This window comes from Garra rufa, chromosome 1 (assembly GCF_049309525.1).
Source record: "Garra rufa chromosome 1, GarRuf1.0, whole genome shotgun sequence".
Lineage (NCBI taxonomy): Eukaryota > Metazoa > Chordata > Actinopteri > Cypriniformes > Cyprinidae > Garra > Garra rufa.
Window position 1 is genome coordinate 32,477,892 of NC_133361.1, and position 27,432 is coordinate 32,505,323.

General features: G+C 39.3%; 1 protein-coding gene across 1 annotated transcript; it reads left to right on the top strand.

The window, feature by feature from the left end:
• Nucleotides 1-24,990: 24,990 nt before the first annotated feature.
• Nucleotides 24,991-27,428, top strand: atp5mf (ATP synthase membrane subunit f). Its single transcript, XM_073833191.1, has 4 exons — nt 24,991-25,041; nt 26,013-26,120; nt 27,055-27,171; nt 27,283-27,428. Exons 1-4 carry the CDS (start codon nt 25,026-25,028, stop codon nt 27,309-27,311), a joined length of 270 nt encoding a protein of 89 aa, XP_073689292.1. The 5' UTR covers nt 24,991-25,025; the 3' UTR covers nt 27,312-27,428.
• The last annotated feature ends 4 nt before the right edge of the window (nt 27,429-27,432 follow it).

Genomic DNA, 27,432 nt, shown 5'->3' on the forward strand with positions numbered 1-27,432 from the left:
TGTCTGGCCGCCGCTGTCCCCTGACAGCCCCTCAGCCCAACACCTGTGCAGTGGGCTTGCCACGGGGCTGCCAGCATCCATCGGCGTCTCTGCTGGAGGATCCCTCTGCTCCGCCTCCAGCCTCCGAGTCCAGGACTCCGCCTCGGCTCTCAGCGCCCTCGTCTACAAGATTCTCTCAAATTTGGTTATCTGATCTTTTAACAATGCACTAAAACACTATTCATACATTCATGGAACGTTTTTATTTTGTGAAACATTTTAACTGGCTGTTCGACTAACATTTTACATGTGACTACTAGTTTTAGAAAACATTCAAAAGTAACATAATGGCTTCAACTGATACAATGGAATGAACATACACATAATCAAGAAAAAACACAACTTTGAACAAACTTTGAAGTTGGCTTTAGAAACTCTAGCCTGAAAGTTTAAAGCAGCTGTAGTGCATGGAGCCCATCAGACATGAAATAACTAGTTATATTCCTTAAATGACTTCTCCCCCATGATTAACACCTATGTGCTATGAGCCAGTCCTCTGGTCACTATCCAGCTCATCCCCCCACCATCAAGATAAGACTCCTACAGGAATGCAGGGAAAGATAGACTTTCCTTATTCAGACATGCAGTCCCACATACAGTTATATAGAAATGTACACGTATCAATGTGTTACCTTTTCTTATATTGTTGTTTCTGTTATGTATGTCGGCCTCAAACATTAATCCGCAATAGGTGAATTAATTGTGCATGCTAAGACTCTCACATTTAGAATCACTCAGTCAAACGAGAAGATACATAGATCATGTTTGGTGTCTATGAGCAGCATTTATTATTCCCTAAATGTTAATGTTTGTGGCATCTTAATAACTCCTTGCTTTATAGGTATTATTGAACTTTTGAAAGTTTTGTGGCCAAACAACCAATCAGCTTCCACATGCGAAACCCCATTGTGAGAGACAAAGACTTTCAATCTTCCCTCCAAAACTCAGATCAACCGGATTGGACAAGGTCCAACTGTGGGCGTGAACGACCTACAGGTTTATAAACCTTCCCTCATCCCTCTCTCTTCTCTTGCCTTCGGGACACAAAGACACGTCACCCGCACCTCCCCCCAGATCCATGGGGGGGGGGGGGGGGGGGGACGATGAGGCCTGCAATACTCTCAAGGAACTGGAAAGGACTTTCTGAACTGAACACATACGGAACCAATGCACAACGACAACAAGCTTGCAAGTATCCGTCCTTTCTACAAACGTAGATAGCTGCGTTTAAGGCGTTTTATAAAAGAAACGATTTCAGGTTGTTCAGAACCGTTTCATTCCTGTCCCTTTGCAAACTCACTTTCTGTCTCTCTCTCTCTTACTCTCTCTCTCTCTCTCTCTCTTTCTCTCACGCGTTCTCTGTCTATTTGTGTTTTATGTACGTTTGTCTATGTGCGATCGTTTGTAAGTAGAATAGTTTAATAAACAACCATATATTCACATATAATGATTCTCTGTGCTGAATACTTACATTACAAAGTCACTTAAACTGTTTCGATCTCATATTGCTACCTTAAGCCCTATTCTGTTCAATTGTTTTAACTCCGTTCTGGTTAGTAAAAATGCGTTGCCGTGACGACGGGCCAACGCCAGAGTAATGGGTATCACTGAACAATTTGCTGGACAAAGAAACCAGTCGATATCATTATTACTGTTACTGATCAGAAACTGGAAATTGCGTATATTTAATGACGATTATTATACACGATTTCCTGTGAGTTAAACTACTTTCCCTGACTGAAATGTATGTTTTAAATAACTCATTTCATCCTATTCATTGGTCATAAGACCTGGCGGAGTTTGCAGTGTATATGTGATGAGAGAAACAGTCTCATGCATATACACACATATATTGATCATCTTAAATTCTTTGAGCTAACCAAAATTCTCTACATTAATTGGTGGAGAATGCGGGCAGTTTTAAACTATGTGATGTGAGCAGCTCAGGAATAGTTTGTGTGTCTGCATGCTTGTTTATTCAAACTCGGCTCGCGACTCGCGTCTCTTTTGTTTGTGTGTGTGTGTGTGTGTTAGAACGGTGTGGCCAAGCCCACCTTTAACACCTTCACAGATGTTTGAGCCTCTCGCACAGAGAAACTAAACCGCTGTTGAAGATGTAACTTAACTGCAGTTTATATATTGACCCTATAAAACGAAGAAATCTTTTATAGCGCGTCTTAAAGCCACCCTAAATTGAGCGAAGAAACCCTCTATTTTTGCGTGAAGAAGTTGATTGAGCGATGTTCCTCTTTCACCTTACAAAGGCCATATCTTTATATTTTGAGTGTAGATAGATTAGCCATTGATGTGCACTCCAATGCTAATCAGCTATCTTGCTCCTTTGGGTTAAAACCTCAGCTTAGCTAACTGATTAGGTTGACCCCGTTTGCTCATCGAATAGATTTAATATAGTAAACAACTTCGCGTTATTACTGTACAAATCTTGATCGAGTGTTATTTATTTGTTTTGTGCAAAGCACACACAAGTCTTGTGTCAGCAGGCTGACTCAAGATCAAGGTGCACGCATCGTAACTAAGCAACCTTTTAATAGTGTAAGCATCCTATTAAGTTAAAGTTTGCAAACACATGTACCTGTGTTCAGTAAAACGGACACAAGAAATATACACCCGCGATAACGCATCGCCATGGTAACTGCGCTTAGATGCGCGTTCAAATCCACACAAGGTGGAATCTGAAATCCCGCATAAAAGGTATTTCCTTCTATTAAAAGATAGAAGTCTGTCTAAAACCTCTTCCAATACCTATGCCTGATTTCATATTATTATTATTTTTTATTTATTTATTTTTTTTTCTTTGAGCAACAACGCTTATAGATAGTCCCAGTCAGTCTCTCCCTTCTCTTTTCCTTTTGATGTTACATTATTAATTATTGTTATTTAAACCATAATGATAATTAACATAATGTATGTTTTTTTTTGTGTGTGTGATTTAATTTTAATTATTTCACCGCCTTAGATTCAACTCTCCCTTTAGCAATTATAATTGTATTTGCTCATTTTAAATTTTTGATTAAACAGTCTTGATTTAAATTTAAACTTTGACCAAATCGATCAAGTTGCACTCTCACTACCCCGGGTAATTCGGCCCATCCCAGGGGGGCCTTTCTCTCTTTTGCTCTCTCAGCTCTGCCATTTCCCAGGTGTGACGACTCCATAGCGCCCCCACCCGGTGGGCCCCGTCACTGACCTCAGGGCTGGCAGTCAGCTCACTTTCTCTCTTTTGCTTTAACCCTTTATACCTCTCTTTCTGATGGATTTTGTTTTTATTTTTCTCCCTATTAGAGACTGAACCTGTCTGAACATCAGTGAAATCTTTTGGTAACTACACCGATGAACTGAATAGCTCTAAAGTTAATCGCTCATCATTAAGTTTACTCATAGTTTCCTGTGTTTACCCACACAAACTATCTGACCCCTTCTTTACAGATAGGATAATAAGCGTTTAGTTTGCGTCACCATCTGATGACATCAGTTAAGTGCGCAACACATAACAACATTTTAGCTCATTAGTTCTGTACGGACTTGCATTGGCTCGTTGTGCTTTGTCTCTCCCTCTCTATTTGTGTCAACATGTCACCATCCAGTCTCGCCATCCAGTCCAGACAAGGCAAAGACGCCATCCTGCCCTGGGTCTAGTGACTACAGCCCCTGAGCGGAGAACAGCCAGACGACCACGCACACAGGCGAATGGATCACGATCCAGTCAAGAGCTACGGCTGCAGAGAACCAATCAACTCATCTACAGCCTGGACCATCAGTGACCACGCCCTCAACAAGATCGTCTGACTAAAGCCGCAGCGGAGAAAGCTTCACCCACGACGGAACCAGGACAGCGCGCAGAACCGCCTAGACCATCTGGATGTTCAGAGATAGCGGATGAAGAGGACAAGGACCTACACGAGGAGAGAGGAGAAAAGCTTCAAGACACGCCTGCAACACCCCCACAGACTGAGCGCAGAGAGCAGTACAGGAGAACACTCCTAAACAGCGGAAGCTCCCTTTACAATGGACCCAGGCAGACAGCAGCACTCATGCCACGGCCAAAGCCTTTTAAGGCCTCCTGCAAGCAGCCTACGCCGAAGTTCAAGTAACGACTCCGCAAAGAAACACAAAGTGAGCTGAACCCAGCACACCTTAAAGAACTCAAATGCTTGCAGATAACAATATGAACAAACAGGAGAGCTCAACACAAAATCTCTCCCGGGCCTAACAGCCCACCGTTCACACCTCACACACCAGCAAGCTGGCCGGGAATCTGACAGCTGTCACCACAAAACGCTGTCTTCCTGAACACTGCAGTAGGCTACAACACAAGCCTGTCTGCAAAACATTGACTTTTAAGCAAGAACATTGCCCAGTGTGACCACGAGACAGATCTGCTTAGCTCCACCTCCAGCTAACAGGACCCCAGCCATTTGTACCAGCAGTCAAAACTGTCAAAAACTGAATACAGCAGCTAAGACCACGACTGCTACGACCAGCATCTGAGCCTACGTGAGACAACGCGACAGGCACCAAGGGAAGATGGCATCAACGCCAGAAAATCTTTCCCCTCAGATATCCACATCACACTGTGAGTCACCACCCAAATGCTACAGCCTTCTTCCATACAACGATCGCTCGATTCAGCGGACTCTACAGACCGCCGGAAAACAGCCAAGCACCAGAAGGCAATAAAGATTAGCAAAGCGTGTCCAGCTGCCCCATGCCAAGGGGGGACGTCTGACTGACCAAGGTGAACAAACATACAGTGGTGTATGGGAGCTGAACACGCAGCGACATCACTGTGTGGGAGTGATCTGAGATCAGTGCAGGCCAACACTGAGGACACCTGTGCTCTGAACTTAACCTGGAATAGACAATGCAAAACCTGCTACGTCCTGTTTCTCACAGCCCTACGATACTCCCTCAACTGCGAGAAAGCCTTGCTAGATAAGATTACTCCCAGATGTTTACACTCTGGCGAACGAACTACCTGCATTCACCAAAAGGGGTCACTGTTCGGCTCAAAACACAGTGTGGCTAAAACCCTAACGCTGCACACACATTCAATGGAATACGTGAAGCAGTGCCCACTCTAGAAGCCACACCCCCTTTCTGAAAAGTAATCTTTTGCATTGTACATACCATTCAGGTATTTCAAAGACTTTAAACAATTCCGTCATGAAGAGCCTAAAGGAAAATGGCCACTCAGAAGTGGTGCCAAGCTGCTCTCCACATATGACGATGATGCAGAACTAATGTCATGTACAAGGCTCTCAGCAGAGCCCAGCACCCAGATGACAACAGCTGCGCTGCACAAACCATCCAGCGATGTGCCAATCGCACCAGAAGACAGAGGGAATCACAGAGACCTGCCACCAACGTGTGATGTTTATAACTATCAATGCCTGCAGACCAAGGGTCCCACGCACACAAACCCATGTGCTTATAGACCAAAGAGCGAGGCAAGACACGCCCAGAGCAGGTACCTAGTGGAAAACGACAAGCCTGTCCCACTGCAACACCTTAAGCCGGGCCACCTGACATCACAGCACGAGTGACGGCAATCGGATCAACCCTTACGTCACAGCAAGTCGCAAGAACTCCCTCTTAAAATTGCTAACCTGCATAGACTCAAAGTAGACTAAGCTCAGTTTCAAACAACAACACTCAGTTTGAAACAGCCGAGCATCAACACCTGCTTCAGACAAGCATTGCCATCACAATAGGAACATTACATGCTATTCGTGGAAAAACAGTGAAAGGCCCAGTAAAAAACTGAGGGATTTTGTGGCACCATAAGGTTTTCAACAACAAAAAACCCACCCACCCAACCCAAGCATCGCTTCTAAGCCACAAGCAAACCCCTCACGCTGCTACGCCGCCTGCATCACACCCATGCACACTGGCTCCACCTACAAAATAGCTCTGCTAAAGCAGCCTCCACTGCTCCCAAGCAATGCTGACACTTAACCTTGCACTGTCCGAACCACACTAAGGCACTAAGCCAAAAACAACTCAGTGATGTCACACACATGCCGCATCTAGATGACATATCCTCACATTTGTTCCTGATAACCAAACACCGCCACAGCTCCCAGCTTTCCAGGAACAAAGGGGGGTCATTGCTGATGTATGCCCAAGATGCACCGTGCAGAATACACCAGAGTACCAAAGCCACTACCAATGCAAAAGTGGCGCACTGCCAAGCATGCAGTAACAGAGGACATAAGAATATGCTAAGTTTGATGCCAGCTCGAAACCAGCAGATTTCAAACGACACAGCCTCTCTACGATGCAAAACAGCAAGTCGACGAGAAACATCTGTGAACGTTTACCACCAGATGGCACCAGAAACGACACCCGTGTCAACTAAGAGACCACCCGTGTCACCACCTACATTGCTCACCAGTACTTCAGTGAAACATGCCCGAGTGCGACACCTGCATCCAAAGAGCGCAGGAAGCCAAAAGCATGCCGCAGCCAGCGAGATTCACAATAGGAACTGTGAACCAGCGTGTCTCGGACATCCAGCCCTGCCACTCACCAGGACCAACTGGAGACTCAGCAGAGTACAGAGAACGGCATCCTTCAGCCTAAAGCAGCCAACGGCCTGCAATGGCAGAGAAAGGAACAGCAGGACCGCGACAAATGGACAACTCACATCCAGCCTGGACAACCAGGAGCTGAGCAGCATCGTCTTCTCCTTGGCCCACACCCTCAAGGGCCTCAGACAGGAGGTAAATGAACTGAACCTGCAAGTCTCCGAGTACCAAAATTAACCGACACCCACAAGGACAGCTGGACACGCCTGCTTTTCCAGAACAGAGTTTCTGATGCTAACAAAGAGCTCCTTGAATGAAACTCCACTGAGAAGTACTGAAAGGTAAACTTCTGACTCCTTGCCCAACGCAACACCGCATTAGACTTCCTAAAAGGAAAAAGCATCCCATGAGACCAGCCGACACCTCAGGAGCAGCCAGACAATGTTGAATGGAGCAACGGGCCCACAGGCCCAACAGCAAAACCCCTACAAACACAACTCAGATCCGCTCAAGTCAGTGTCGACACCCCCAACATCAGACGCCTGATGACATTTGAGCAAAACAGCGGGATAACAGACACCTGCTTCCCTCCTGCACCCTAACCGGGTCCGTCGGAAACTTCTTTACACTACAAAATCTTTACGACAATTCTCTGCGAACCCTGGAACTACCTGCCCTCTCACAAGTGAGAGTCCAACCAGCGATTCCAGACTGCAGGGACCACAGATACTAGATAACAACCACCTGACACAGACCAACCTGGGTCAGGATGACAAGTGACAGTGCCTCGACACCTGCTGCACAAAGCTCGAGGACCAATACCTTGCCACTGTCTATATTATCACACCTGATAACGTCGACCACGGCACCACAGCCACTTCTTGAAGCACCAACCTCCAGAGAGCCACCTCTCTCTTCCAGCCAGGAGTGCCGGGTGCATGCCTGATTGTTCCGCACCTTTGACGTCGCTCGCTGTTGTCTGTTGGACGGACAACAACGTTCGAAAGAGGGGATATGTAGTGCATGGAGCCCATCAGACATGAAATTACTAGTTATATTCCTTAAATGACTTCTCCCCCATGATTAACACCTATGTGCTATGAGCCAGTCCTCTGGTCACTATCCAGCTCATCCCCCCACCATCAAGATAAGACTCCTACAGGAATGCAGGGAAAGATAGACTTTCCTTATTCAGACATGCAGTCCCACATACAGTTATATAGAAATGTACACGTATCAATGTGTTACCTTTTCTTATATTGTTGTTTCTGTTATGTATGTCGGCCTCAAACATTAATCCGCAATAGGTGAATTATTGTGCATGCTAAGACTCTCACATTTAGAATCACTCAGTCAAACGAGAAGATACATAGATCATGTTTGGTGTCTATGAGCAGCATTTATTATTCCCTAAATGTTAATGTTTGTGGCATCTTAATAACTCCTTGCTTTATAGGTATTATTGAACTTTTGAAAGTTTTGTGGCCAAACAACCAATCAGCTTCCACATGCGAAACCCCATTGTGAGAGACAAAGACTTTCAATCTTCCCTCCAAAACTCAGATCAACCGGATTGGACAAGGTCCAACTGTGGGCGTGAACGACCTACAGGTTTATAAACCTTCCCTCATCCCTCTCTCTTCTCTTGCCTTCGGGACACAAAGACACGTCACCCGCACCTCCCCCCAGATCCATGGGGGGGGGGGGGGAGATGATGAGGCCTGCAATACTCTCAAGGAACTGGAAAGGACTTTCTGAACTGAACACATACGGAACCAATGCACAAGCTTGCAAGTATCCGTCCTTTCTACAAACGTAGATAGCTGCGTTTAAGGCGTTTTATAAAAGAAACGATTTCAGGTTGTTCAGAACCGTTTCATTCCTGTCCCTTTGCAAACTCACTTTCTGTCTCTCTCTCTCTTACGCTCTCTCTCTCTCTCTCTCTTACTCTCTCTCTCTCACGCGTTCTCTGTCTATTTGTGTTTTATGTACGTTTGTCTATGTGCGATCGTTTGTAAGTAGAATAGTTTAATAAACAACCATATATTCACATATAATGATTCTCTGTGCTGAATACTTACATTACAAAGTCACTTAAACTGTTTCGATCTCATATTGCTACCTTAAGCCCTATTCTGTTCAATTGTTTTAACTCCGTTTTGGTTAGTAAAAATGCGTTGCCGTGACGACGGGCCAACGCCAGAGTAATGGGTATCACTGAACAATTTGCTGGACAAAGAAACCAGTCGATATCGTTATTACTGTTACTGATCAGAAACTGGAAATTGCGTATATTTAATGACGATTATTATACACGATTTCCTGTGAGTTAAACTACTTTCCCTGACTGAAATGTATGTTTTAAATAACTCATTTCATCCTATTCATTGGTCATAAGACCTGGTGGAGTTTGCAGTGTATATGTGATGAGAGAAACAGTCTCATGCATATACACACATATATTGATCATCTTAAATTCTTTGAGCTAACCAAAATTCTCTACACAGCTGTAAAAGCTTGAAGTTTAAAAGTTTAGATAGATGTTGATAGAATGTTGCTAGTATGATTTAGCACATTGTTAACATAATGTAACATGTTCCCTGCTGAAAAAAAACTGCTAAAACCAGCATAGGCTGGTTGGCTGGTCTTAGCTGGTTAAGGCTGGAAGTAGCTGCTTTTAGCTGGTCTCCTAGCCTGGTCAGGCTGGTTTTAGCTGGTGGTCTCCCAGCCTGACCAGCTAAGAAAGTGGCCAAAACCCCTTTTAGCTGTTTTTTTTTTTTCAGCAGGGTTAGCATGTTGAAAACATTATTAGCATGTTCCCTGTTGGAAAAAACCAGCATATGCTGGTTAGGCATGTTTTGGTGCTGGGATGCTGGTTTATGCTGGTCCTTTGCTGGTTTATGCTGGTCCTTGACCAGCAAAGGACGAGCATAAACCAGCAAAGGACCAGCATAAATCAGCTAAAACCAGCATCCCAGCACCAAAACATACCTAACCAGCATATGCTGTTTTTTTCAGCAGGGTTGTTAGTATGATTGGCATGTTGCAAGCATGTTTCAATGTGATTAGTACGTTTCTAGCATGATTAGCATGTTGCTAGCATGTTGTTAGCATGTTGCTATCAGGATTAACATGTTAGCATGTCATTAACATGTTGCTAGCATGATTAACATGTTGCTAGCATGTTTTTAATGTAATGTAACATTGACCCTATACAAAAAACTGCTAAAGACCAGTTAAAAATAGCTTAGATTTAGGAAAAAGACAGCTAAAAAACAGCTAAAACCAGCCTAAGCTGGTTGTCTAGTTCAGCTGGTTTAAGATTAAAATAGCTTGGTTGGTCTTTTAGCAAGTCTCACTGCTAAAAGATCAGCCTGGCCAGATAAAAAGTGGCTAAAACCACTTTAAAACCAGCCTCCCTACTGAAAAAAACAGCTAAAACCAGACTAGGCTGGTTGGCTGGTCTTAGCTGGTTTTAGCTAGTGGTTTCCCAGCTTGACCAGCTAAGACTAGCCTGGTCAGGCTAGAAAAGTGGCCAAAACCCCTCTAAAACCAGCTTGCTGACCAGCTAAAACCAGGCTGGTTGACCAACTAAAACCAGCCAACCAGCCTAGGCTGGTTTTAGTTGTTTTTTTTCACCAGGACTGGGTGACCTGCCAAAGCAACCAACCACCTTTTTTCAGTAGAGACTTGTTAAGCTTTGCTATAGCAATACAACCTAAGTCTCATTGTACAAAAGTTTTGACCCTGTCAATAAAAGTCTATGGGATTTTTGGTGATTTTGATAAGTCTGGTTTACGAAAACCATAAGCCTGATCAGTTAGAAAAGACATAGCAACTTGAGTCAGACCAATCTGACAGGAGTTTGGTGGTTGTAGCTTAAAAGCTCAAGGAAGAGATACATTGTAAAATTTAGTCTCAGAAGAAGCAGCTGCTTAAATAGTATTTCAGTAAGTTGGCTTTCTCGAGCCAACTAAATAACATTTTTATAATTGAAAGGGACAGTTAAAATAGTCCATGTGATATCAGTGGTTCAAGTGTAATGTTATGAAGCTATGAGAATACTTTTTGCAAGCAAAAAAACAAAACAAAAATAAGACTTTATTTAACAATTTCTTCTCTTCCACATCTCTGCCAAGCTTTCACATGTGCTGCACCTTGTATAAAAGCAGACAAATGCACACACAGCTCTCATATATCGACAAAAATATCTTAACTTGTGTTCCGACGATAGAACAAAGGTCTTAAGGGTTTGGGACAACATGAAGGTGAGTAATTAATGACAGAATTTTCATTTTTGGATGAACTAACCCTTAATAGGAACATTAGCAAAACATTCTTGCATATTTTTGTCAGCTGGGATAGTGCCTTATAAGCATTTAATAGTCTAATATGAAATGATTTTGAAACATTATATCATGATATTGTGATTTTATATCTCATACTTGCTTTATTTTGTCTCATTATCTAAACATTAAATCTCATTATGGTATCTGGAGGTGCCGTCCAAACAGACCTGTGCCTCAGGGCCTCGCAGGACCATAATCCATCCTGGATGTGAACAGAGGCAGCATGTACTTGCAGTGCAAGTTGACTTCAACAGAACAGCGTAAACACTGCAGGGAATTACAACGTTGGTTGAATTTAAATCATTTTCCTGGAATTTGAATTAGGTGTGAGGGTTTTAAGGAGTCTAACAGCCTCAGGGAAAATGTTTCAGAGTTTAATAGAGTTAGTCTGTGTACTATAATATCATTTGTGAGATCGTGGGAGGGTGAAGAGTTTACAGGAGGTGGCGTTTATTGTATCGTAGGCCTTGTGCGTGCGATATTTGTAGTATAGGTCATTATAACAATTATTTTGTGTATTTGTAATGAGATTGAATATTGTAAATTAAAAATCATTATGCTGTACATGTTAATTCCCATCATGACAGTTATTGCAGATGTGAATGTATAATGCAACACATAATAGTCTCTCATCTCTGCCAGACATATTTTTGATATATTGTCAAAAGCAATTAGCTTGTGAGACATGCCATGAAGAAGAATTACTTGGATACACTTCAAGGCCTTAACTATATTAATACAATCAGTGTAAACTGGTCTTCCTTGACAGCTCTTATACGATTAAAAACAAGGGCTGTGTTCTGAATGCAATACTAGCACACTGAATACTACACTACCAGTCAAAAGTGTTAGAACAGTAAGATTTTTAATGTTTTTTAAAGCAGTCTCTTCTGCTCTCCAAGCCTGTATTTATTTAATTCGAAGTACAGCAAAAACTGTGCAACTTTGGAATATTTTTACTATTTAAAATAACTGCTTTCTATTTAAATATATTTTAAAACGTAATTTATTCCTGTGATTTCAAAGCTGAATTTTTAACATAATTACTCCAGTCACATGATCCTTCAGCAATCACTCTAATATTCTGTTTTGTTGCTCAAAAAACATTTATTATTATGTTGAAAACAGTTGAGTAGATTTTTTTTCAGGTTTCTTTGATGAATAGAAAGTTCAGAAGAACCTTCATAAATCTTTTGTAACATTATAAATGTCTTTATCATCTCTTTTGATACATTTAAAGGACCCTTGCTAAATAATAGTATTGATTTCTATAATTTCTTTCACAAAAAAATAAAAATAAAAAAATAAAAAAATAAAATTATTATAATGATTCCAATTATTTTTGAATGGTATAGTCAAAAAATGATCTTTTTTTCAGATAAATCTTTATGATCTTTATATTTATCAAAGAATCCTGAAAAACATTTATTCAACATCAAATAATAATAATAATAATAATAATAATAATAATAAACATTTCTTGAACAGCAAAACAGAATATCAGAATGATTTCTGAAGGATATGTGTGACTGGAGTAATGATGCTAAAAATTCAGCTTTGAAATCACAGAAATAAATGACATTTTAAAATATATTTAAATAGAAAACAGTTATTTTTTTTTTTTTTTTTTTTTTTTTTTTTTTTTTTTTTTTTTTTTTGGTTTTTTTTTTTTTTTATTACATTTTTCAATAAAACAACAGTGGTACTGGTATCTCGTAGCAACAAGTACAGTCGTTTTTGTTATACATTCAAATGCATACAAATGTTTAGAAACAAAGACATAAATAAAAGGAAATTATAAACCAAATTTAGAAAGACATAGTCACTGAGTATCCTCAAGAAAGTTCCAAAGGGAGGACCAGATGCGCCAGAACACCTCGGATCTTTGATGTAAATCATAAGTTAATTTTTCCAGTGGTAAAAATGTGGCCGCCTGACTTAGCCACATATTGACTGAAGGTATCTGAGTAGTTGACCATAATAATAGTATACATTTTTTGGCCAAATATATACAAAAATTCAATACACATTCTTTATCACGATCAAAACACAGTTCCACTGTACAATTAAGAAGGTATACTTTTGGTGACAAATCAAAAGTCTTTGCAATTATTTTTTGAATAATTTTGTGAATCTCTTTCCAGTACATTTTGATTTTGTCGCAGTCCCAAAATACATGCATCACTGTGCCAATGTCTGCCTTACATTTAAAACATAGCTGAGAACAATTGGGAAATATTCTGTGGAGGCGAACTGGGGTTAGATAAATCCTGTGAATACATTTATAATTTTGTTCATGAACCGAAATTGAAGTACTTTTGGGATAGATATTTGAGCAGACAGATAGCCATTCCTCATCACTAAAAGTAGACCCCAAGTCCTTTTCCCATATCACCCTTAAAGAGTCAAAGGTTGAAGGACCAATATTAGACAGCAATGTATATAATTCAGAGATCTTTTTTTTAAGTGTACATGAAGACAAAAGCAGTTTTTCTATTTCAGTAAGATCAAATTGTATATTACCTTCTTTTAACTGTAACTCTAAAAAATGTCGAATTTGAAGGAATTTATAAAAATCTTTACTGGGGAGACTAAATTCCTGTCTTAGCTCCTGAAATGATCTTATTTGGCCATCATCAAATAAGTGACCCAATTCCGATACTCCTCTTGACCTCCAAGTCAAAAGGCCAATATTCTGTATGGGAGTGGGAAAATCAGGATTGAGCGTAATTGGAGACTTAAGAGACAACTTATTTGGGATGGATAAATATTTCTTAACATCCCTCCACACCAAAAGGGTATTTGTTACTGTAAAAATACTAGTCAGATGTTGAATTTTTTGTTCATTATGAATAAATGGTAGGGAGCCTAATAGCCTGGGAAAGCATCTTGTGGATTCAATCCCAACCCAGCGTGAATCAAATCTGTAAATAAACCAACTTAACATGTGCTTAATTTGTGCAGCCCAAAAGTATAATTGTAAATTGGGTAGTGAAACCCCACCCAATTCCTTTGGTTTCATCAAAAGCGAAAGTTTAAGTCTGGGTTTCTTGTGATTCCAAATATACTTTGAAATTGAAGAATTAATCCTCTTAAAAAAGTTTGTATTTAGGTAGCATGGCAGATTCTGGAATAGAAAGTTTAATCTCGGAAGAATGTTCATTCGTATAACATTGATCCTGCCAAAAAAAAGAATTTGGAAGGTTTGACCAATCTGATAAATTCTGATTAATTTTTGTAATTAAAGGGGAATAATTGGCTTTAAAGAGGTCTTCCAAATTGGGAGTAATATTAATTCCTAAATACTGAAATCCAGAAAGTGCAAGACGAAAGGGTGATTTTGAAATGTCTTCAGAGGGAGCATGCATATATAAAGCTTGAGATTTGTCCAGATTAATCTTGTACCCTGAAAAGTTACTATATTTTTCAATTACTGTAAGAATTACATCGGTAGAGGTGTCAGGTAATTTAAGATACAATAAAACATCGTCTGCGTACAAAGATATACGATGTTCCTCTAGACCTATTTTGATACCATGTATGCTACTATTAGTTCTCACAGCAACCGCCAGTGGTTCAATAACCAGAGAGAATAACAAAGGCGAAAGAGGACAGCCTTGACGACAGCCTCTGCTTACTGAAAATCTATTAGACAACATTCTATTAGTGTTAACCTGGGCAATAGGATTAGAATATAGGCGTTTAATTAAATCAATAAAATTAGATCCTAACTGTATTTTATCTAAGACTGCAAAAAGAAAAGGCCATTCCACCCTATCAAACGCTTTTTCGGCGTCTAGGGATACAATAAAAGCAGATTCCTTGGTAAAATTTAAATGATCTATAATATTTAGAACTCTTCGGATATTGTCTGAACCGTACCTGGATTTCACAAAACCAGTTTGGTCTGAATTGACAACGTAAGGCAAAACATTTTCAAGCCGTCGGGCTAAGGACTTGGCTATAATTTTATAATCTACATTAAGTAAACTAATTGGTCGATAAGATGAACAATTTGTTGGATCTTTCTCTTTTTTCAGAAGCAGACTGATAATTGCCAATGACCAGGATTCAGGCAAAGAGTTCTTCTCAAAAATGTTATTTATCACCTGCATTAAAATAGGGGAAAGCTCAGACCAAAACTGCTTATAGAACTCTAACGGAAACCCATCTGGGCCAGGAGCTTTACCGGATGGCATTGACTGAATAGCATGCCAGATCTCATCCTTGGTAAAAGGGGCATTCAAAAGACTCCTAGCATCATCAGAAATACTGGGAAGAGAAATCTCATTTAAATAATTAAGCAAATCCTCATTTGATCCATGGTAGTCAGCTGTATAAAGATTCCTATAGAAATCAGAAAAAGAAGTATTAATGTCCTGAGGGTCAAAAGTCATGTTGCCTGCAGATGTCTTAATTGCTTTTATAGTTCTTTCACTCTGCTCCTTTTTTAACTGATAGGCCAAAAGGCGACTGGGTTTATTACCAGACTCATAGTAGCGCTGTTTTGTATAAAATAATAATTTCTTGGTATGTTCTGTGTGGTCTAAGTTAAGTTTAGCTTTAGCATTATTTAATAAAATCCAATTATCTTGATTTGGCAAACGTTTATGTTGTTTTTCCAGGCGAGATACTTCAGCTTCTAATTCTTTTCTTTTCTGCATCATAAGTTTTTTCCTTAAAGCAGCATAAGCAATAAGATGACCCCGCAACGTAGCCTTAGCTGCGTCCCATTTTATTGCAGGAGAAACTGGTGAGTTCTGATTGTCTTGCCAATACTGAATTATTTTCTGTCTAAAAAAAGCGCAAAAACTAGTATTACTTAGGAACGAAGTATTGAATTTCCAATAGTTAGACTTTTGAATAGGCATACTAATATCAATGACTAAATAAACCGGGCCATGATCAGATAACACAATAGGGCCAATTTGACAAGAACTCACATAGTGTATACACTCAGAAGGTATGAAAAAATAATCTAGCCTTGAATAAGATTTATGGGGGTGAGAATAAAAAGTATAGTCTCTGTCTTTAGGATGCAGCTCCCTCCAAATATCTACCAGTCCCAGATCTTTACAAGTGTTACGTAATATATGTGATGATTTGCCCATTGAAATCTGAGGTGAGGATTTATCCAGATTTCCATCAAGTATGCAATTGAAATCACCTCCTAAGAAACCAATGTTTTTGCAGAGCTGATTAAACTTTAGAATCACATGAGACATAAAATTGGGGCAGTCCACATTTGGGGCATATACATTGCCTACAGTAATATGTTTTCCAAGAATTAGACCAGAAATTAGCACGAATCTTCCTTCAGAATCATACTCAGCATGCTCAAGGACGAACGGAATGTTTTTATGAATAAGAATTGCGGTGCCCCTACTATTTGACGCGAATGAGGAAAAGTATATCTGGCCGACCCAGTCTCTTTTCAGCTTCAAATGTTCCTTATCGGATAAATGCGTTTCCTGTAATAGCGCTATAGATACACCTTCTTTTTTAAGAAATGTAAGAATTTTCTTTCTCTTAATTACATGACCTATGCCTTTCACGTTCCATGTTACTAATTTAAAAGAATTAAGCATATTAAAAATTGCAACAAAAAGTCATATGAATGATAGTATGCAAGGAGAAAAATTATAATTGTGCCAGTACGAGATACCGAATACGAACAAGAGAGTACCACAAATAGAACGCAAAACAAACCTATAAAACCCTCCCCCAAAGACCCCATCCCCAACTGATGAGGCACAGATAATATCAAAAAGTCACAAAACCAAATAAGGAACTTTGAAAAAGTTGACAACAGCATATACTGAAACCACCAAGTTATAGCTCCGTCATAGCCCGCTCCGCTGACATCTCTAATAAATAATTCTCAGTAATGGGTGACACCATTGGAAAAAAATAATAATAAACAAATAAATAAAGCGATTAAAGTTAACATATCCAATAGAATTTTTTTTTTTTTTTTTTTTTTTTTTTTATATCCGCCACAGAAAAAAATACCTTGAGCGTTACAACCCTCCGTGGCGGGCGGCAACATTCTGGATATTAACTAACTGTTACCTTGGAAAGTATCTTACTTGTCCAATGGAATCATCAAAATGTTCCACCGAAAGTTAAAGTATATATTTCAGCCAAGAGTCAAATTTAGCTGTCAAGGGAGTCCAAAAAAGCCTTGGCTGAGTCCGGGTCGTTGAACAGGCGAATCTTTCCATTATGTAGACATCTAAGCCTGGCCGGATAGGCAAATCCACGATACATACCACGAGCGGCAAAAGCTTTCCCCACAGTCCCGAACTCACGACGCTTTTGCAGCAGACCAGCTGACAAGTCCGAGTAGAATCGAAGCTCTGAGCCATTGTGAGTGATCGTCTTCTTCATGGCGGCTTTCAAGATTGCTTCTTTATCAGTGAACCTCAGAAACCGAACCAAGATGCTTCTCGGGGCTGAGTTCGGATTGGCAGACGCGAAGGTGGGAGATCTATGAGCCCTCTCAATGTCCAGAACAGGGGAACCCACTGGCAGGTCTAACCATTTTGGGATTATGTTTTGAAGATACGATGAGAGTGGACCAGAGCCCTCGGCTTTCTCCGGCAGGCCCACAATCTTCAGATTTTTGCGGCGGCCTCTATTTTCAAGGTCGTCTACTTTTGCCTGCAGCTGATCTACCATCGTCTTCAAGTCAGTCACCTGCCTTTCCGTAGATGTTGCCGAATCTTCATTAGATGAAATCCTCCGTTCGGCTTCTTCCAGGCGCGATTCGGCACCAGTGACTCTCTCAGAGAGAGCGGTAAACGAATTCTGAAGGCAAGCAACTGAGTTTGCGATACCCTCCAGATGACTAGTGATTCCATCAAGGCGTGATCCATTAGCCTTTATTTCTGATAGAATCAGTGACATGTCCAGGTGCGAATCGGCTGCGTCAGTGTTAGCATTAGCCGAGGGCGCATGGACAGCAGGCTTCTTCGTATCCTTTTCTTTAGCCTTCTGCGAACGCGTCGAGGCGAAAATAGGAAAATCCTTATCAGAAGGAGTGTCTGACATATTTATAGTTTGTTCAACGAAATGAAATTAGAATTCGGAGGAAAAAGCGTGATTTATTAAGTAAGTCGAGCGGAGCAAAGAACTCACGCAGCCACCTCACTCCGGGTCACGTGACATCCCCCGAAAACAGTTATTTTAAATAGTAAAAATATTTCAATTTTTTTGTACTTTGGATTGAATAAATGCAGGCTTGGTGAGCAGAAGAGACTTCTTTAAAAAAAATATTAAAAATCTTACTGTTGTGATTTTTATCTAGTAAATGAAACAGTATTATTTCACAATATTCCTCATTTTGCATTTATTAGGCAAGTTAAGTTAAAACAGGTTATTGTGCATTTTAAACCAAACTGCGTAGAAATAACGTTCCACTTATTTTTACATTTAGCAAACTAAGTTAAAATTGTTAAAATGATTATTATTACAGTTAACTAAAATTAAAACCAAAGCAACATTTCTCATTTTGATTTAGTTTAACATGACATACTAAAATAGCTAAAACTGAAATAAAAACTACTTTTAAAAAATCTAAAACTAATAAAAATGACAGGAACACACAAGAAAATTAGCAAAACATTAACTAAAATTCGAATAAAAACATCTAAAAATAAAAATTAATTCAAAATATAAAAATACAACTATGGTACCTCAATGATACTAAAACAACACTGGATATGACTTTTTGTTCAACCATCAAACAGGATGGTCAAGATAAATGTATTGCATTGTGGGATACAGTACTTTGTGCAGTAAGGTCAACTGTATACTGCTTGTTTTCAAAAAAAGAAAAGATGGAATCCACCGGCACACATGGAATTTATATATTCTCTATCCTTCACATGGCAGATAAACGAGTTAGAACAATAACATTCTTTCCATTACATCATTTTCCTAATCACGAGGATTATTAACTTATTCAATTAGAGTCTGGAATTAAGATTGGCCTGATCCTCCATCTGTTAGCAGACATTACGAATGAACTAATAAACCTGGCTCTCTGAAAACACAGATTAGAAATAATATTATTATAAAATGTGACAACCCCACTATCACGTGTCCTACAGCAATGAAAAAATAATATTTGCAGAGTAAACATATGGCCAGTGAAAATCAGAGCAGATATGTGAATAATGAAAATCAATATAATGTAGATGCGTGCTGGGCGGGATAACTCCTGAAAGACTATGAACTGATGTGTCCTTTGATGTGACTGCCGCACCATCTTAATTAAAATCTCAAAATTATAATTCTGCCTGGGATTTTTATGGCAGAGCAGAGTAATGAATGGCACTTATGCCTTTGACCTCCTGTCTAATGCATCGACCACAGTGAATCAGGCAGCTGTGTGTCTCTCATACATTCTAATGAGATCACCATGACAGCCTCTTCTCTTTCTCATTTAGTTTGAATGTTACTGAATAGTAAGTTTTGCACCAGCATTTTGATTGACTTACAATGATTCTCCCTAATAAATGCACATATATGCAGTTGCAATCAAAATTATTCAACCCCCTTGACGTGCAATACATTTTGCTGCAGAGAACAAAATTTTGTGAATATAATTCATGTTCAAAATTATACAGTCCCAAAAAGACAGATTTTGTGCGGAATCTTTTATTCTTTAAAGGAACACTCCACTTTTTTTGGAAATAGGCTCATTCTCCAACTCCCCCTGAGTTAATAAATTGAGTTTTACCATTTTGAAATCCATTCAGCCGTTCTCCTAGCCTGGAAAAATCCAGACCCTAATCTATTAAGATTAAGGGTCTGGCATCGAGCAATGAAAACTGCCTAACTCGAGGGGCGGCACCACGCATGCATTTGAAACTCTAACTCCATGCAATTGGATAACGCCACGACCAATCACAACAATACACGCTTAGCTACCAGCAGAGCTAAATGATGTTTCATTAACAAAGTTCGGGAGAAGCGCGTCAGATGCTTAGCGTAAACTAGTGATGGGAAGTTCGGATCATTTTACCGACTCGGATCTTTGAGTCTCGTTCAGCAAAATGAACGAATCTTTTTTCGAGTCATTTCGTTCATTTTACCAAAATATAATTAAAAAGCTACGTGTTACTTCCATAACACATGTACTGCTTGTACAAACGTTGATTACACTATAAACAAGAAAACTATAAAGTTTAATTCATTGTTTACCTGGGTCTTCAGTCTATGATTAGCTCCCTCACCTCTATCTGTACAGGTTTGAGTCGTTCGTTCATCACTTGACAGCCCCATACGCTTTACCTATGCTGCCTGAGCCGGAAACAGAATTGATTAGTTCATTTCTCGAGTCTTCGGGTTTGAGTCGTTTGTTCATAGTTGCGCAATTGCGCATGCGCGACTGAACGAATCACTCCCGAGACGACTCGTTCTTCCCGAGTCACATTAAAGATTCGTTCAAAATGAACGAATCGTTCAAGAACGACCCATCACTAGCGTAAACATCACAAGTCAATCAGCGCCATAGTTTTAAATACAGCTGACTCACCTCAATTCACTCGATGGTTTATCAGTAAACCTCCACCACCCCATCTCATCACTCCGAGTTCTCACTACTCCTATTGGGGGGTAACGTACTCTGGGTTCGGGCCACTCCCGAGCTCGGAGCCCTTCACCGGACAGCACGCCAAACATGCATTTCTCCGGCTAATTATATGTAAGCGTGAACTCGTGAACTGATAGAATAAACTATTGCCGTATCCAGTCGGCAAAACAGCAAAAACGTCCTTCTTGCAAAGGAACGATTCGAGTTTTCGGTTTTCTGTTCCTCTTTTATATGGAAAGCCAAGTCTAACTCATTCATTGTAGCGGCCAAAGCCGTTTCAAACAACTTGTTGTTCATCTGTAGCGACAGCGATCTTTCAAAGTTTACTATATGATTCGGACGCAGTGTTGCCAGATTGGAAATGTCCAAGTATCGTACCAGAAGCTCAAAATTATCGTATTTGGGAGAAAATTATCGTATTTGAGTCAAACGTTCAAAATAAAGATAGGCTATTTATCTAGATGTTACAGCCATTTATCCATTTCAGCGCTCATTTTCTATACCTTATTGTAATGATAAAAACTAATTATCTTACCCGAGTCAAACATTCAAAATACAGCTATTTATCTAGATGTTACAGCTATTTATCCTTTTCAGCACTCAATTTCTATACTTTATTGTTAAACTAACAACCTCAGTTTTGAAACAACTGACCTAAGTGCGACAGGAACGTTAACTTGCTCGTGAGAGAGAGCCATTCTCCACGATGATTGGTTGAGAAGACGTAAGATTGGATGCGTAACACCACGTTCACGTCTCCTCACAATCATGAAGGTAGATGTAGGATCCACACAACTACATCTTTGAGAATAGAAGCTCTATAATTACAACGACCATGGTGTCACAAAATTCAGAAAGTATCCTACATTGTGGTATTATTGATCTTACATCGTACAGAGGTCAAAATTATGGTACAAATACGATAATTATCGTACGTCTGGCAACACTGTTTGGACGTCGCAGCGCTGTCAGTCATCATCAGCTTAGCTCGCCTCTGGCCCGCCTACATCAGATACACCGATTTGATTGGTTCAAATTGTGCTCTCGCGAGACCTCTGGATTTCCAGGATACCGTTCTCCTGTTCTGGCGATATCACTTTTAGCATAGCTTAGCATAGATCATTGAATCCTAATAGACCAATAGCATCACAATGACCAACGAGTTTCGATATTTGTCCTATTTAAAACTTGACTCTTCAGTAGTTATATCGTGTACTAAAACGCGGAAATGCAAAGCTGCGATTTTTTAGGCTGATAAGATTAGGATCTACACTCCCATTCCGGCGTAATAGTCAAGGACGTTTGCTGCTGTAACATGGCCGAAGCAGGCGCAGTAATATCACGCAGCACATGTGGAAATGCTAACCTAGTTGGGAACTAATTTCAGGTGCTGCGTGATATTACTCCGCATACTTCTATGGCATTATGAAGCGCCTTTATTTTTAAGCGTTTTGGCCCATTCCTCACCTAAAGAGCTTTCAAATCACTGATAATCTTTGGTTTTCACTTTGCCACTGCTTTAATTAAATTCAACCAAATATTTTCAATGAGGAATTAAATCTGGGGATTGAACAGGCCACTCACAAAAATTGTATAACTGATCCCTGAACCAAGCATATGTAGATTTGGAATGTCCATTGATCATTAGCTTCTGTCTTTGCACCAAAGGCTTCGCAATTCTTGCCAAAATGGCCTGATACTTCAAAGAATCCATGATGTCCTTCGTAAAGTCATGATTTCCACTTCATGCTACAGTAAAACAACCCCATATCAGGACTGGTCCACCTCAATGTCTGACTATGGAGATAGTGTTTGCCTTCTTTGCACCAGACATCCCACTGATCCATAGGTCCAAAAAGTTCCAGTTTGATCACATCACTCTAAATAATATTCTTCCAGAATTCCACAAGTCTATCCAAATGAATTTTAGCATGTTCAAGTTAGTGTTTCATATTCTCCTTGGTCAAGAGTGCTATTCGGCAAGATGTCACAACATGAAAGCCATGTTTGTCTTGTGTTCATCTCATACTCTGCATTGAAATGTGTTTCCACCTTTCATGGGGTCATCTTGAAAGTCTTTGGCTGTACATTGCATTTTTTTTCTGGCTCAGTTGTTCTGATTAAACATTTTTTGATATGGTGCATTTTCTTCAACACACTCAAATGTTTTCTGGTACACATTTGAAGCTAATGAATAAGGCTGCCAGCTGTGTCTCAAGGAACCTTTAATGTCTCGGAAATCTTAACATAGACTTAGACTTTTTAAACTATTATTTCTTCTCTATAGCTTCTCTATAGCTTTTGTGAGGGCTCTGGTGACTGTCATATTAGCTACTCAGCACATTTCTTGGTACTTCATGTATGAATGTGTAACAGCTCAAGCTAATTCTGTTTTCTAATAGAGTTTCCAAAGGGTTAATTGTGTTTTAAGACAATTTTGTTCCACACCATAAAAATAAGTGAATAAAAAACAGCAATGTTGAATAGGGGGTTGAATAATTAAGACATAGCTGTATTATTTAAAAAATCATAGAACTCAAAAACATTACTTTATATATTGACATTATCACTTTTATTATGCCACTAATCTGTTATAGATGCATTTTTTAAATAAAGTTCTGGATTAGAAATGCTTGTAGTTGTAAAGTACTGCGGTCCCTGTTGAAAAAACAGCATATGCTGGTTAGGAAGGTTTTGATGCTGGTTTTAGCAGGTCCTTAGCTGGTTTATGCTGGGTGTAAGATGGTTTATATTGGTCCTTAGTTGGTTTATGCTAGTCCTGAGCAGGAGGGACCAGCACATGACCAGCTAAGGACCAGCATAAACGCATCCCAGCATCAAAACCTACCTAACCAGCATATGCTGTTTTTTTCAACAGGGGTCTCTCAATAACAACTCTATATAGTCATTTTGCTTACATAGACTCCATTTACACAATGTCATGAGAAAAAAAAATCAATGTTGTATAGAATATTTACAGTTTATAGTACATACACCGTAAACACATAATCTAAGATCTACCTATCCACTCAAAGGCTTTCAGTTGCCCAGACATATTTTGGTTTTAAGCCATATGGAAATATCTAAGTGCACCTAAATGCAATGTGCGGTAAGAAGGACTTGGAATAAGGTTTACTCTGGACCTTTAATTAAGGAAAGAGCCTGTAAAAACTGATGCTGCTTTTGTCACTTGCACTGTATGGCTTTGAAAACTTAAGTAAAAAATAGTCCTGACAGCAACACAAGTCCAAAAGCTGAATCATCACACTCTGTAATGCAGCAAAATGAATCTTATGATAAATGACAGAGTTTGGCACACAATTAAAGGCACTGGTTAATAAACATCCCTAAAACGGTTTCACAGTTTTGCAACAATGAATTTGATGACAATAGTCTGTTGCTCAGAGAAAGTGATGTTTTAACACACACACACACACACACACACACACACACACACACACACACACACACACACACACACACACACACATGTTGGGTTTACATGTTTTATGGGGACATTCCATAGGCGTAATGGTTTTTATACTGTACAAACCGTACTTTCTATCGCCCTACACCTACCCTACACCTAAACCTAGCCCTCACAGGAGATTGTGTACACTTTTACTTCCTCAAAAAAACTCATTGTGCATGATTTATAAGCCTGTTTCCTCATGGGGACCTGAGAAATGTCCCCACAAGGTCAAAATCTACTGGTATTCATATCCTTGTGGGGACATTTGGTCCCCACAACGTGATGAATACCAGGTACACACACACACACACACACACACACACACACACACACACACACACACACACACACACACACACACACACACACAAAGTAATTTTCTCCGTAGCTAAACTAAAACAAAACAAACAGGATTAACTTCTTAAACATGTAAATACCAATGTTCACATTATAAATGTCCGTATTTTTATACATTTATTCTACTTACCACAAAGAACATGCTTTACCACCAGAAAGATGCAGTACATGTGTTTTGATGCGTTTCATCCTGTTTCAAGTCTGTAAATGCAGTAAATGTCTCCCTCCAGTGGAACCAGCGTATACAATCAAAAAGATCAAATTTTAATAATAGTAATAAACAAATAATATTAATAAATTGGGTGTGTTTTAGATACAGATGTTGTTTTTACTTTATTTTAATTATTACCAAAAGCCCGAAAACGTATTAGTATTAGCGTCTTTGAATTGTATGAAACTATAGGCCTGTATAGAACTTTGCTTTGCTATAAACAGATAACAAACATTGTTTTTCGGTTTCTTTACGTTGAAATTAAAGCCAAACAGCATGTATTTCCATAGCAATGACAAGGGAGTGTGATTATTTCTATGCAGAGGACGCGCTTCTGTCCATCAGTCACGTGATTTATAAACCCCGCCCCACGCTTTGCTCGTTGACGTCACTCCATTTCACTCCCAGCGTACCCCGCTGCAGCCATCATCTTGAAGTTCAGAGCAAGATGGCGGACAAACCAGGTATGGCTGAATGGGACATGCTAAGTTGAATATATTTCACTGTTGGATCAGAATTCTTTACATAAATTGCACTCTTTTATTTATCTGTGTGACTGAAGACTTGAATGTAGTGAATGTTTGTTATGTCGTTCATACGTTGTGCCGCTATAGGCCTCAATGCAGGCAGACGCGAGTCATGTCAAGGACTTTCAGTAACATTGGCCGCACCGGCTTTCCGATTACATTAATAACTAAATATAATATTCAGGACATGCTAATTTTTTTAGTAGTGTTTTGTGTGAGATTCGTTTGTGAACCATACTGGTTAGTTAACGACACAAATCATAATTCATAACTACACTGTAGTGAACGTACTGCCTGACAGCTTCCATTCAAGAGTAATGACTTTTATAGCATCGTAGTATTGACATTATTCTAATATATGTCAAAAGCAAACAGACATAATACCACAGTGCATTTTGTGTCTGTTTGGACTGATTTGAAACAAGTGCATTTTGCCAAAGCTTCAATGTCAGACTGAAGTGTGACATTCTTTAGCATTCTAATCAATGCAAACAGCTATTTTTTTTTTAAGGGTTCCATTTTTTTTTTTTTTTTTTTTTTTTAATTAAGATTTATACATCATCTGAAAGCTGAATAAGCTTTCGATTGATTGTTGTATGGTTTGTTTTGATAGGATAATATTTGGCTATGATACAACTATTTGAAAATTCTGGAATCTGAGGGTGCAAAAAAAATCTAAATATTGTAAAAAAATCTTCTATAAGGTGGCCAAATTAAGTTCTTAGCTAAACATATTACTAATCACATATACCCGTGCTACTTAAAACTGGATTTTTCTAGGCTCACAATTAGTTAGCTTGGTTTATTTGTATGCACATGAGAACTGGCTTACTGAGATTATCAAATAAACCCCAGTGAATTGTCTGTTTTTATAACTGTTTATTTAATGCTTTTTTTTTTTCTCCTAGTTGCCCTGGCTCAAAAGAAGCTTATGGACGTCAAGCTCGGACAGCTGCCGGCATGGCTCGGAACAAGAGACTTCACCCCAAACGGACTTCTTGGTAGTGTTCGTGGAGGTAACGACCAGTGTATTTAAAGGAGAAGTTCACTTCCAGAATGAAAATTTCTTGATCATTTACTCACCCCCCCATATCGTCAAGATGTCTTTCTTTCTTCAGTCGAAAAGAAATTAAGGTTTTTAATGAAAATATTCTAGGATTTTTCTCCACATAGTGGACTTCAATGCAGCTTCAACCAACTCTACACAATCCCAGCTGAAGAATAAGGTTCTTATCTAGTAAAGCGATCAGTTATTTAATTAAAAAATAAAAATGTATATAGTTTTTAACCACAAATACTAACCTTGCACTAGCTTTTAGATGCTCATGCGTGTCTTCACATCACATCTTCAAAGTTACGTGCGGTTAGTTAAACTTAATCTAATGTTCTCCAACTTCAAAATCACACCACATCATTTAGTTTTTTTTTTTTTTTTTTGTAAAGGGAATTTGACTTTCTTTGCACGTTTGCTTTGTACAAACTAGGCTGATATTTCGGCTTACGTCATGCATGCGTGATTATAATATGCAAGAGTTCAAGCAAGTGCAATACCAGCATTCATGCTTAAAAAAAAAGGTTTTTTTTTTGTTTTTTTTTAGAAAATGACAGATCATTTAGCTTGATAAGTCCCTTATTCCTCGGCTGAGATTGTGTAGAGCCCTTTGCAGCTGCACTGAGACTGCAATTTGGACCTTCAACCCGTTGATCCCCATTGAAGTCCATTATATGCAGAAAAATCCTGAAATGTTTTCCTCAAAAATCTCAATTTTTTTGATTGAATAAAGAAAGGCATGAATATCTTCATTGAGGGTGAGTAAATTATAAGGAAATTTTAATTCTGGAAGTGAATTCCTTTAATATTAGAAAAACATGTTTGATCGGTATTGTAATAGTTTCTGTTTTTATTTTAGCTGTTGTATAATCTTTTCCTCAATTGAAACTTTTTTTCAGGATATGACAGATATTACAACAAATACATCAATGTGAGGAAAGGTGGCATTGGTGGAGTTGCCATGTTCCTTGTTGGTTATGTTGCGCTGAGCTACCTCTGGGAATACGATCACATCAGTAAGTACAACGTAAATGTATTAAAAAAATGTGGTAGTAGCTTGTCCTTCACTGTTGTACTGTTGTCTAAAATTAGTGTCACTGCTGAAGTGTTTTCTTGTCCCTCAACAGAGCACGACAGGTGGAGGAAGTACCACTGAAAACCCACTAGACCACCAGGCTACTCAAATCTTTGTCTGCAGCAGTGTGATCATCACACCTCCCGGCTTTCTCTGTTTGTGACTGTTGTGACCAAGAATAAAATTACATTTATTTAATTTG